Source organism: Psittacula echo (assembly GCF_963264785.1).
Source record: "Psittacula echo genome assembly, chromosome: 13".
Lineage (NCBI taxonomy): Eukaryota > Metazoa > Chordata > Aves > Psittaciformes > Psittacidae > Psittacula > Psittacula echo.
This window is the reverse complement of record NC_137749.1, coordinates 163,432-176,820: the sequence shown is the minus strand read 5'-3', so window position 1 is coordinate 176,820 and position 13,389 is coordinate 163,432. Positions and strand designations below refer to the sequence as shown.

The window sequence follows — 13,389 nt, the reverse complement described above, 5'->3', positions numbered from 1 at the left end:
CCGCAGCGGGACTCGAGCTGCCCTAAGGCCGCCTTGAAGCCGGTGAGACCATCACCCCCCGGCGGCCGCCACCGGAACTACAGCTCCCGCCGTGCCCCGCGTGCCGCCGCCGGGACTACAGCTCCCATAGTGCCCGCGCTCGTCTTCTCCAAGCGCGGCGAAAGGCCTGGAAAGGACTCGGGCTCTGACGGTGTCGTCCATTCCCCGGCCCGGCCTGGCCGGGCCCGGCCCGGCCCAGCGGTGAGCGCTCCGTGGGCAGCTGTTCTGTGCTGCGGCGCCGGGCCGGGCCTAGTGGGGTCCAGGGCGCACCGAGGTGCCGCCGGGCCGGCTCACCTTCGCAGCCGCGGGGCTTTGTTAGCGCGGGTCTCTGCGATAGCGCCCCGGGCGCGAACGGGCCGGCGCCAGCAGCGGGAGGGCGGCTTCGGGCCGGGGCGCGGTGGGGCACGGGCCGGTCCCCTCGCGGGGCCGCCGCGCTGGTGCGGATGGGCGGTGTTTATGTCCTCTTTCTCCCCAAGCAGGAAATGGCAGCGCTGGGCAGGTCTTGCCAGGGTGTCCCCGCAGGCCCTGCCGTGGAGTTCCCGCAGGCCCCGGCCGCGGCCCCCGACCGCCACGGTCCGCAGCCCGCCGTCGGCGGCCACGACCGCCTACAACCACCCGCGATGATGATGATGATGGCCGGGAGTGGAAGCGACAGTACCGATGGCGGCCATTCCTCCGGCCTATATCTCCCAAGCGGCTTCGACGTGGCCTCGCTCGCCGCGCTGGGCAGTTACAACGAAGGTTCGCCGGTGGCCCCGGTGGGCTCCTTCACGAGCGCCGCTCACCCGCAGCAGGGCCTCGGCCAGTAAGTGTGGAGCCAGCGGCCGCGGCGAGGGAATGAACGTGTTTCTCGGCTGCATGGCAGCGTGAAACAGGTTTTCTTCTCGAGACGGGTTGTAATTTGTTTTCTTGTCGTAGTGTTTCACTTGTACGATGTTAGAATTGTGTTGCACGTGTCTTTACGGCCTTCCAAGTTTGTAAGTGGGGGAACTGAGTAGCTTCCTAAATGGAAAGAAACGTGATGAGGTTTACTGACAACTTGGCATGTGCACGTTTTAGTTTAACTTGCTCTTTCTCGTATGCAAGCACAAAAAGCTATTCCATAAACTGTTGTTGTTTGGTCATCATTAATTTGAGTATGTTACAGGGAGACAAGGTATTAAGAGACTGAAGCTGGATCACTTGTTGCTTGTTGAGCATTTTTTCAGAAATTGGTCTTGTCCCTTGTGGAAAAAAGCAAATAATGTAAAGGGGGAGAAACTAGCGTGGAATTCTGCTCACAAACTAAGTAATTACAGCCTTCTTTGACTTTTTTTGGAACAAAGTGTTATTTATTGTCCCTTCACAGCTGGTAGCAAACTGCGACTGTTGCTCTTAGTGGCAAGTAAAATTTTTAAAGGGAGGAAAATATTGTTTGAAATCTCTGTCACTGGAAGATAGAAATAACCATTTGTTTTTCTTTTGCAGTGGTTCTGTTCGCTGTGGAAAGAAGCATAAGCTAGAAGAAGAGATGGAAGGGTAAATTATATTTGTCTTTTGTAGCCAGAAAATACTTGATTTGCTTTTTATTTTCAATAAAGATTTGAGCACATCTCACCCACAACATGTACAGGAAGGGAACTTCTATCATTGTTTCAATTTGGAATTCTTCCTGGGTTGCACACAAGCCTGAATCCCTTTCAGTTACCTAATGAATTGTGTAGTGCTGGTTTTCTTGCATGGGTATCCACATTTTCTTAGGAGCAGCATGGATTCATGTTCTTTGTGGAGTTTGTTTCCATAGTGTGTCAGATCCGTTGACATGCACATGGCTTTCTATTATCATTTTTTCCTGTAGAATGGCACATTTCTCTTTTTGACAGCTGTAAATTACTTTGTTTCCTAGTTGTCCTGTGCGGAAGAAGAGACTGACAGGAGCCAAAAATTGCCCTTTGAATCCCAACACTGAAGAATGGATTCTCTGTGCAGGTCAGCAGGCAGCTGGGGAGGTAGCAAGTCAGTATGATGGCAGCGGTCCTGAAACTGCCATGTTAGACATTCCCTGTGAAGAAATGGATCAGACAATGGGGGAACAGCAATGCGAGGTTGCTCGCAGGAAGCTTCAGGAAATTGAGGACAGGTAAATGCAGGGATTGAGTAGACCGGCTTTGCTGAGCTTTCCCTTTTTTGTGGGCATTACGGGGTAAATCTAGCACTTAGCAGTGTAATAACACTGTAATAACCTTCTGTTCAAGTGCTTGCTTTTTAGGCTGCCTGTGGTCCTAATGGGTCTTAGGGCTGGTACTATGATCTGAAATCGAGGGTGCTAAAGCAAGAGATGCTGAATAAGTAACCACCTGTTCACAATCATGCAGCATCAGTATACCATAATGGGGCTTTATGCTCTTTTGTGAATTTCTAGAGCTCATATTTGAACTAGTACTATCTGGTCAGACTTGAGTTCATCTTTTTTCAACCAGTTGCAGCTTGTTTTATAATTAATACTTCTAAATGCTCAAGACAGATATGAATTTGTCAGCATAGAAAGTAACATGAACCAGAGATCTCTCTCTGGACATACGCAATGAGGCTGAGGTTCACCTTGCTGGTAAATAGCAGATAGCTTGATACTGGGGTAATGGGGTGGCCGTGAGCAGTCTGTTGCAATCACTTAGTAAATGTACTATGCATTTTTGTCTGAAAGATTTCTGGGAATGTTGTGTGCATTTTTCAGTTGACGGCAGTTGAGGTAGTATTCCAAAATACCTAAAATGACCACTGAAGACAGTTGTTAGGAAAGCCAAAAGTTTGAAAGTTATAAACCAAGGTGTTTTTTTGGATAATTACTCCATAGATGATGTGTGAAGGGAAGCAAGGTACTGTTAGATCATTTTTCACAGATAAATCAGAGTAGTGATGTGTGTTTTTATTATCTGGCTATAATGGCAGTAATGCAGTCTGCTTTGACCTCTCAGAGGATTGTTCTCCATCCTTCCCAGTTACTCTGCTGAATTTTCTTTAAAAGGTTTACCAAAATCAAAGGCGATACCTCCAGTTTGTTCTAAATACTTTTTGTGCTGTTTTAATCTCTGAAGAATTGGTGCAAAATCGTTAAAGGTTAAGAACTGCATTCAGCACCTTTTCAGTTAAGATATGGGGAATTGAGCAGGTGAAGCTACTGCAAAACTGATTTAGCTAGATCTTGTAATGCAACCAAATGACCCAATTTCCCCTGAAGTGAATTTATGTATTTTCTCTTAGTGTTTGTCTGCATTGCACACTGCTGGATGATGCAGGGATAACAAAGCTAGCTCAGGTACCAGAAGTGGCATAGCTGCTCAAGTGGCTTCTATGAGTACAGTTGTTCTTAGGGTATATTGGCCCAAGAGAAACTCATGTTAACATGGCCCCGCTGCTTCTGGTACTCAGCCTAGGTTGGATATCTACATGGTACAGTGCAGTGCACGGACATGAAACTGTAGTCTGCGGTGGATGTGCCTGTTAACAGAATGCTCAATAGTATTTATCTCCCTCTTCCCCCTCCATTCCTAGGATAATTGATGAAGATGAGGAAGTTCATGCTGATGGAAATGTTAGCAATCTGCCCACTCTTATCCTGTCAGATACCCTTAAAAAAGGGATGAAGAGGGATTTTGATGAAGTCCTGACAAAGAGAATAATAGAATCTATGTAAGTTCTGGAGGAAATCATGGTGCTATGTAGCTAACACATGCAAATGAAAAGAGAGACCCGGTCTCATGTTTGTGGAGATGACCTCAGTTTTACTGCATGATGCAGCCAACACTGTGTAACAAACGATTCAAAATAGGAAAAACTGTCCTGATGTACAAGAGAAGTAAACATAACTCTGTAGTGGTCATCAAGCTGTCTGTTTTGTACTCCTCACTTCTACAGAGTGAAATTTGTTGAATAAACCATTGTATCTCGATTTTCATGTATGTGAGTTTCCAAAAGAAAGGTGGTCCTGAAGTGTGACCAACAGTGGTCTTTAGTTTGGTGGAAAATACAGGCTTAGAACAAGAAGTAATGAAACTGGTTAAGGAAGAGGAAGTTTAGTAGGGGGAAAATAAAAGGTCCGTGGATTCTGGAATATAGTTCCAGGCTAGCAAAAAGGATGAAGATACTCACTGGTCTTCTGCATTTAATAGTTGTGATTGGAGAACTTATATTTAACTGAGACTCCATCCCTTCTAGGAGCCGTCCTTCTATGGAGCTGGTGCTTTGGAAACCTCTTCCTGAATTTCTCTCAGATAAACTGAAGCCTGTTTCTGTTAAGAACTTCAAGCAGCAGCGTATAGAAGGGTGTCAAGCTAAGCAGTCAACACCAAGAGCTGCTTTTGACCCAGAAACTGAAACATTCCCTGAGTCACAACAGACTGCCATGTCTCCAGATCCATACGCTACTTTGGGAATCTCTGGGTGTGCAGAAGAAGAAATGGAGTTGTAGATACCGGACTGAAGACTGAGAATGGTGAGCTTCAGATGGGTTTTGTTCCTTTATTTAATTCTCTCTTTCTGGTTTGATGTGTGAATCTGAATTTTTTTTTTTTTTCTTATTAACAATCATAAAAACATGGATTGGCCAGACACAAGGTAACTGAAAAAACTCTCAAGATTTCTGTACTCTGGCATGTTGAATATTCTTGTTTTTACTGAGGAGGTAATCCAGAGGCCTTTGGAACAAGGAAGTAGCTTTCCATCTTGCTTAATGGTGGAATATCCTCTTAATTGTTCTTGGTAAAGTATAAAATCCAAATATTGAATGTAACTGTGGCTTAAGCCACATCTTTCACATACTGAGCCATTAAGACTTTGGTGCACATACTATGATTGGTCAGTTAGTTTTGAACTACAAAAAAGTATGGAAAGGAAGAAATACTTTTGAGTCTAGACACAGAAGAGCAATCCCTATGGTAATACAGGTTTTCACACTACTACGTTTCTGGCTGGTTTGTACTTGATGCAAACTCAAATGTAGAAATTGCACATTCTGCAGTGTGATAGAAAAGGAATGTTATAGCTGAGCATAAACCTCTTGCTTTCTAGAAAGTAAAACCAGCTACTAGCTTGCAAGGTATCTACTAACTTCAGTCATCATCTTTGTCTCATTAGCTCCTAAACTGTGCTTGTGGGTTTTTGCTGCCACCCTCCCCAAACGATGTAGAGTCTGGAAAAAAGTGTTTCTCAGCCAATTGATTCACTTACATTGTGCTGTGATTCTTTGTATGCATCGAATTGCAAAGTCAGCTAAAGGCAGTGTAACTTTTGATGAAATAAATGGTATCCTTTAATTTTTATAAACACAGTAAGCAAATCAGGTAACAGGGAGCCACTTTCTGGCATAAACAAGGTCGAATGCTGGTTATCTATCATCTGTAACAAAGTCCCAAACTTGAGGACTTGAGACTGCTGGCACTGGTAGTGAAGATGTTTGTCTTCTGTGGGAATCTATACTTAAATTTTAAGCCAGAGCATGTGCCATTAGCATAATGTCACATAGTTTATACATATGTATGCCAAAAGAATTCTGTACCCAGCTTAGGGTGTTAAGAAAAGGAATCCTCAATGAGTTATTGCTTGTACCTTTCCTCAATGCACAACAGTTCCATTATGCTTAAAATGCTTAGACAAGGCAGAGAATCTTATGTTCTGAAGTCCTTGAGGTTTCTCAGAGATACATGAATTGGGGCTTTTTGTAAGAAATTCCTTTCAGGGTAATAGTTTCTGTTCAGTTTTAGCATCCCAGTCTGTTGTTGACATCTTGCTAACATAAAAGAGGAAGTACACAGCTGACACCAGCAGCTTTGTTCAGAAGATACCCCTATTTGTTAAACTCTTGCCTATCTTGCTGCTCTTGTTAAAGGTTGTGTGAAATTTGCTGTCTCTTACTAAAACATTTCAGAACATCACTCAAAACATTTCAACACTTGAATAGGTATTACTCTGCTAATCAACATATGACTATTCTGAAACTATTACTAAATTGGGAAATGTGCAACTTTATTTTGCTATTATGTCTAATTTCATTTCAAGGTCTTCTATAAATCTCTTGCACATACTGTGTAAAATTTCTCATGTATTATTAAGCTGCTGAATGTGCTTAAAATCTACAGCCTTTGAAATGCTACGCTCTTTGAATATAAAGTCAAACAATGCAGTTTGGAGAAGGCTGCTGTCACTGTGGGTAGAGAACGTACCTCCAAATACTTACATGTTTCTAAGCTTGCGGGATTATAGTGAAAGTTCAAGGTTGGAACTGTTTTAGCTGATAGCTCTGAATCCTAAACTGAAAAGATAAATAATTCAAAACCATTTCAGCAACACTAAAAATTGCAAGAGGCTGTAGAAAACTGGGAGGCCAAAATAAATCAAATCTAGATGCAGGGTTTTCTCTTAAAAATGAAAATTGCTCATCAAATTTGCAGAATAAATTCTTGTAGATGGCTTTTAAGCTTACTTTCTTCCTGTTACATTTGTACCAAAGGTTGACTTTTAAAGATGCATTTCCTCTTTTTTTATGCTAATACAGCACCACTGATTCCTGTTATTCAGACATCTGAAACACTAATACAGTGGCAGGCTATTGACAGAGACCAAGACGGGAGGAAAAAACCCTGTGTCCAAGCAGTGTGCTTCGGTATAAAACATCATTTTCATAATTAACTTCTGCCCTTGCAATAGGAGAGAACAGTAAGATAGAGAAGGAATTAAGGGGGAAGACAGAGATGCTTGTTGTAGCCATCTTCTGGAGAGGGCAAGAGAGAAGCAGCTGTGGGGTGTTTTCAGACTTCTGTGTTTGTAAGAGTTTCATTTGTTGTTAGCTTCCTTAAAAGATTTTATTCATGCTGTTTACAAGCAGGATGGCAAATTAATGCAGTATTAGGAAAAACTTTATTTTGAAATATGATCTGATTGTGGTCTGTCTTCTCAGGGGACCAAATCACCCTTTGTATGTCAGTTTGCAATAAATTTTCTAAAATATTTTTTAGATGGCTGTGTTTCATTCCTAACAAAAGTGAACACCTTGAGAGCATATGTCCAGTCCTTCAGTTAGAGGGTAAAATACTCTTCAGCCCAAGAAGATTTGTAATTTAACTACATAGTGCCAAGAGCCTGTCACAGTGTTCAGCAGGAGCATAGCAGCAGGGTGTGAGAAACCTGAAGCTGCCAGAAAGGAAGCGCTGTTCCATATCTGTCATGCCACAAATGTTTGAGTATTAAAACAAATTCACATTTTATTTTTTATCTAATACTTTGCTCATCTACTGAACATCTGCTTCAAGCAACAACTTATTCTCAGACTCTCAGTTTAACTTTTTTCATGTCAGTTCTGCTATACTGCACAGCTGTCATTTTTACTGCTGTTCAGTGCTCAGATAGAATGCTTTATTACAAGCTAGGTTATTCATCACCTTGGTTAGTAACCAGTACCCTCTTGTCCCATCGCCCATTTTCTTCCCTCCCTCACCTCAAGCTATTTTCTGTCAAAATCTAATGCACAGCATGACAACTGAAGTCAGGAGCAGTTGAGCAAACCCTTGCAACAGCTCTCACTTTCAGAGTAAAACTTCAGTTCTTCCTTCATGGTTCCAATTTCAGTTCCAGTTCAAGTCAGTTTAATGCTGTAATATTGGAACAAATGGATGGGGACAGCAAAAAAAGTCCTCTTGTGTTATTTGAAATTAGCTCCTGCAAAGTTAATTTTATGCTTCAGAAATTCGTGTGGAACACAATCTTCACCTTTTTTCATCCCATGTATGTCACACAGCTTCAGTAACACTGGACACCGCTTGAAGTGCACCCACCTTAAGACTGAGCATTTTGAATGACTTTACTGGTGAACAAGAAGATACTACAATAATTCCATTCAGACATCAGGCTACTGCCAACTGCATTCCCTATTCAGGCTGATAGATTCTGCTCTAGCAGCTCCAGCCATCATACAAACCCATCTGTCTCAAACAGTTTGCAACATGAAATGCTCTCAGAAGCTGCCAGTACACTACAGAAGTGCTGCTGGATTGGTGCATTAAGGTGATTTAATGACAAGGCACCAAGACCTAATCTGCTAGAGCTTTGAATTCTGCAAGGCCCACATACTCTCCCCTCCCCACTGAGATCCAAGGCAAAAAAGGAACAGTGAGCTGCACTGCACTTTAATTGCACCAACAGTTAAATATTAAATGGAGAAAGCAACTCTACATAGCAAATGTAAAAAGTATTTACATAGCAAATCTGTAAGATACACAGACTGGTTTCAACCCAGCTGTCTATACTTGAATATCTCACTGCAGTTTTGGGGGTTAAAATTACTTTAAATTGAAAACAAACTTTTTCAGGTTCATATAGAATTGGCAATTCTTGAGAAACCACCTTTCCTCCCTCATAAGCCAACAGTGATTGGGGGGGGGGGGCAGGACAGGGCACCCTGGGCTTTTTGATACCAGCAGAAATGCATTGGCCATCGCTCCATTTACCAGCACAGGCAGAAGTTAGCAAGACTTCCCTGAATGCACTGGATTTCCATCCCCACCCCAAAGGGGCTTATTCTGTTATCCTGTTTATCCAAGGGGAGTTAACACTACTGGGTTAGACACTGATCAGCTGGGGAAAGAGTTCATGAGCAAAGCTATCCTCCCAGGCATGGTCAGTGTCAAGCGGAGAGGACATGTCACTGAAGGGTGACAGGGATCCTTCATATCCAGAGTCACTACAGGCATCCAACAGAGAGCTTGAGGCTGCAAGACTATGACGAGAGGAAAGCAGGTGAGAAGCACCCAGTTCAGGCATGAAACTGTCTACTGGCTCCTCCTTCAGAGATACTGGGACCTCGGGGATAACTTTGTCTTCAGATGGAGAGAGAGATACTTCCTCAATTTTCACTAGCATATTGGTTTGGTTGCCCATTTTAACAGGAATCTCCAGTATCAGGGGCTTGGTGTACACATGATCAAACCTTATGAGTTCATTAATGGCCTCCAGCTTAGCTGATGGGGACCCCAAAGAGGAAGAGGGGGAGGCTGGTATGGAACTTGTTTCTCCACAGATCTCTTCCTCCAGCTTTTCCAGGCACGTTGACTCTGAATCAGCATATTTAAGAAACATCTCTGGGTCCAGGCTGTCCAGAAAGCCCAACAGGAGATCAGACTGCAGAATGAAATACTGTTTTAGAAAGAGCGCCCACTACTGTTACAGCAGAACATCAGTTGCTACATCTATTAACCTTCATCTGGAAGTTAAAACATGCTAACATAATCACAGAACTGCAAGTTACACCAAGAACACTGCTGTAAGAACAGCAAAGGCAATTACTTCTGTTTCAGAAGTTCTTGGTCTGTTAGCTTTTTTGTAAGGGTACTGACAATCCTCATAGAATTCTACATGTATTTTATACTCACAGCCTATTAGAAACTCCTAAAGATCTTGGACCCATCAAGTACAAACACGCTATCCTTCTAGCTTCACACAGCAGGTACCAGAGCATGGTGTGATCAGACTTGCTCATGACTAAAGCTGCAGGTCTAGGGGGGCAGGGGTGTTTGTGCCTTGCTCCTGCCCTTACATATCTGGAAGTCATTGATAAGGGTCAGGTTTTAAGTTCAAACAGCTTTGCCAACACATCAGCAAAATGATAAAGTTTGTTTTCAACAAGAGTAAAAACGCAGTGTGCTTTTGGCATTTGTACACTTTTGCTGTAAGAGCTAAAAGACTGTTTCAGGCAACAGCCTATCACATTTAATGGAAACTGGACTTGTTAAAGTTGTATGAACTCCTGTACTCACTGGATACAGCCTAACACAGCTGTTCTGAGCCACAGGTATGGCATTCCAAGACTTGGAAAGCAAACAATGAAAAGTCATCAATTGACTTCAGATAAGTTACAATACTAGTTTCAAATCCACAGTGGTTCTGAATGTCACAGGTGTTATAGGTGGGAGCAGATACTCACCTCTGAGTCTGAAGAGTCACTGCCATCAGAATCCATGTGGAAATTATCAGAAATGGTGACTGCTGGGCCTGCACCTGCTGCAGAGGAACACGTAGTCTGAGTGCTGCGGACTCAGCGGACCCGGTCACCAATCTAATCTCATCCACCTGTGATTCCTTCACAACCTGTGCCAGAAGAAAAGGTCCAGTCAGTCACTGCAAATGTTCTGGCTGATAGTATACACATACTCCTGCAGATCACACAAAGGCTTCTACCATTAGACTCCCCATTTATTTTTGGGCAGTAGAAACCTGAAGATAAGACCAGTTTCAAAGTTGGCACAGAATTTATCTGCAAAATCACTTAAGTGAGAGCCAGACCTCTTCCACTATACACCATTCTTTCGAGACTGACCCGCATGAATGGAGCAGCGACTACTTCTAGAACAAAGCAGAACGATGAAATAACCTCAAGCCAACTGGGAACTATTCAGCCTGCTATCTCCCACACCACCGCTGCAGGACTGCGTATCTGCTAGGTGTGGGAAAGCCTCTACTTGGAGAACAAGAGGGCTTGTGGCACATAAAGCGTCCTCTTTACAGCACGGCAGCAACAGTCCGAGGGCTCTCGGCACCGAGATCACTGCTCACCGCCACGCATGCGCCTCCAGGAGAGGCTCTCCGCGGCCCTGCCTGAGGCGGGGGGGAAGAGACCAGTCAGGGGCGCGGCTGGGGACTCACCACGGACTCTGTCTCCTTCTCTGCCTTTAGAGCATCCAAACCCAGGCGGCAGCGCAGCTCCTGGTTCTCCAGCGTAAGGCTACACGTCTTCTCGCGCAGGAGTCGGTTTTCCAGCAACAGCTTCTGGTTCTGCGGAGAGCCGTGAAGCAGGGAGGCGGCAGGGCGAAAAGCGGCCCCCATCCCCACCCCCTAGACTGCTTACCTCCTGCTCCAACTCCCCGACCTGCTGCTCCAGCTCCGCCATCCGCGCCTTCTTCCTGTCCCTCGCGCTCTGCGCCGCCACGCGGTTCTTTAGCTTCCTGCGGGGCAGGGCGGCCGTCAGCGCGGTGGCGCTGCCGCGGCGAGCCCCCGCCACCGGCCCCACTCACCTGCGCAACGCCTTCTCCTCCGGGCTCAAGTGGGTCAGCCGCTGACGCTTGCGGGCCGGCGGCGGGGCCTCCAGACCCGGAGCGGTAGCGGTGGCTCCTCCTGGCAGGACAACAGAAAGATGCCGGCTGGCCGCTGGGGACTCGGCCGGTTTGCCAGGGATGAGGAGCAGCCGCGGAGCTGCTGTGCCGGGCAGAGCAGCCATGACTGAAGACGAGAAGCGAGAAACTGCAACCCGTCAACGCCACGACTGGCAGTGCTTTGCGGTCTCACAGCCCCGCCCGGCTGTCTGCGACCGTGGCTCTTTCTCATTGGTAGGTACGGCATGACGATACGTCCTGCCTAGCTCGCGATTGGCTTGCTGCTGAGGGCAAGCGGGGAAGTGGATTGCATCAGACGCTGGGGCCGGTCAATAAAGACGTGGCGAAGGGGCGGGGCCATCGGAGTTTCTGGGATATTTGGGAGTTTGGTCGGGTGTGGTCTGGGCCTCTCGGTGCTGCTGCTGTTGATGCTGTGGCACTGGTGGGGTGAGGGGGTTTGCTGCAGTGAGGAGAGTCTCGAGGAGGGACCCGGCAGGTCAGACACGAGCTGAAACCGGGGAAAGGCACAACTCTGGGGACACGAGTGCCGTGAACAGACCTATAAAAGATGCCATGGGGATGGGAGAAAAATAAGCTAAAAGAGCAAAAAAGCTGAGAGAAGGTTGGCGGTTGTTGAGCAGAAGCTTCAGGAGAGCGCGCTCGAGTCCCTGAGAATTATCCGTGCACCCACCGCAGAGGCGGCAGTCTTGTGGTTAGCGGCGGGAGCGACCGCTGATGCCTGAGGAGGGGCCAGAGCCGGGAGCCCTGGGCCCAGTCCGGTGCGGGGCCGGAGGTGGAAAGCCTGGAAACACTGCACATGGGAGTGCCGCTGCTGGCAGTGTGCAGGCTGCGGGGCACAGCCGTACACAAACACACGCAGCCACCTGGGGCACAGGGTTGTCCGAAATGCCGACCGCAGCTTGGCGCCCGAAGCTTTCCATGCTTTGCTCATGGCAGTTGTTCATGACGTGGGGCAGCTGTGAAATGTTGAAACTTCAGCCATTTACGTTTATTTCAGGAACTCATCTGTGCACTGCATTTAAATTCGTTCAGATTATAGCTGTAGTTAAGTCCTGTAACTACATGAAAAACATGAACCTTAAAAGTTCAAAGGCACTGGTGAGCTGGTTTGGCATTGCTACAGCATTGGATTTCTGCCAGGCCTTCATGATACAGAGAGCAAGTTGCTTCTGTGAGTTGGTGTTTGTTCTTCCCTTACTTATTGCAGCATGACATTTAGTTCAGACTGAGAGTTCACCTTTCTACTTTGACACCGTTGTGAATAATACTGCTAGTGTTCAATAAGCCTTTTAGGCTGAGTGCTAAAAGGTTGTTTGTGAATTGCGAAGCCCCTCAGGTTCCCATCACTGAAAACTTACCTGCTGCTCCTTTGTACATCTCTTCTGGGTTTGGACTCACATTTTTTCTGCAATTCTAATCCCCAATTAAAAACACTACTGTTTTTTTAACAAAATGCAGGTCTAGTATTAATGCCTTTCTCTGATTTCAGACATTCATTTCAATTATGTTGCCCTTCTTTAGAGCAAACACGACCCTGCTTGTGCTGTTTTCTGATATTTATAGCTATACTGGTGAGACTAGCCATGATGTGATTTATCATATAGATACCCAGACTTCTTGGCATTATAGCTGAAGACAAATCCAAACTTCCTGTCTATATGCGATTTAATTTTCCTATTTAATTTCATATGGAACCAGAGAAAAGACATCTTTTTCTTTTTGCAACATTTGTGATCATGAATAAGCTTCAGAAGTGCAGAGATATATCTGCTAGTTACTGAGAATACATTTAGGCTCACAAATACTGTGTTACTACCATTAGAACACATAAAGTCTTTTATTAAATGTATGAGTAAGTCACAGGGTGAAAGAGTAGCAAAGAAAACTTTGATAAAGCTGGTCTTGTACTGAGACACCCTTTCAGAAAACATTGGTTAAAAACCTTAAGGTTTAATTCTAATTTTTCACCTTTCCCTTCCCTCCAAGCCCCAAACTCGGTGTTTACACATTCCAGGTTTTGTCATTGGATCCAAGCCTGTGATCCACATGACAGTGCCCTAGTTCTTCAAGAATGCTTCTTACCCTGCCTTTTAGTTCAGCACCACCATCTATCTAAAGGATGTACTAGTGAGGATACTGTTGGCTGTCCAGCCAGAAACATTAGTTCATGTTAACATAGCTTTATGATGTATGTCCCAGAAGGTCAACCCACCAG

At 45.3% G+C, this 13,389-nt stretch overlaps 2 protein-coding genes across 6 annotated transcripts; one reads left to right on the top strand and one right to left on the bottom strand.

Moving 5' to 3' along the window:
* The first annotated feature begins 120 nt into the window (after window positions 1-120).
* Window positions 121-7,027, top strand: CCDC117 (coiled-coil domain containing 117). 5 transcript variants are annotated; one of them, XM_080628435.1, is made up of 6 exons: window positions 121-240; window positions 519-844; window positions 1,507-1,557; window positions 1,925-2,158; window positions 3,571-3,708; window positions 4,234-7,027. In XM_080628435.1, the coding sequence occupies exons 2-6, from the start codon at window positions 522-524 to the stop codon at window positions 4,484-4,486; spliced, it is 999 nt and encodes a 332-aa protein (XP_080484561.1). In that variant the 5' UTR covers window positions 121-240; window positions 519-521; the 3' UTR covers window positions 4,487-7,027. The 5 variants fall into 5 exon arrangements, with proteins under 5 accessions (XP_080484561.1, XP_080484562.1, XP_080484560.1 ...); XM_080628436.1 differs by having other exon boundaries at window positions 140-240; window positions 516-844; XM_080628434.1 differs by lacking the exon at window positions 121-240 and having other exon boundaries at window positions 251-844; window positions 4,234-4,510; window positions 6,569-7,027.
* A 1,819-nt stretch (window positions 7,028-8,846) lies between these two features.
* On the bottom strand, window positions 8,847-11,371 carry XBP1 (X-box binding protein 1). Its single transcript, XM_080628440.1, has 5 exons — window positions 11,076-11,371; window positions 10,910-11,006; window positions 10,708-10,836; window positions 9,989-10,152; window positions 8,847-9,186 (listed from the first exon to the last, which is right to left on the bottom strand). Exons 1-5 carry the CDS (start codon window positions 11,276-11,278, stop codon window positions 8,997-8,999), a joined length of 783 nt encoding a protein of 260 aa, XP_080484566.1. The 5' UTR covers window positions 11,279-11,371; the 3' UTR covers window positions 8,847-8,996.
* Between the last annotated feature and the right edge of the window lie 2,018 nt (window positions 11,372-13,389).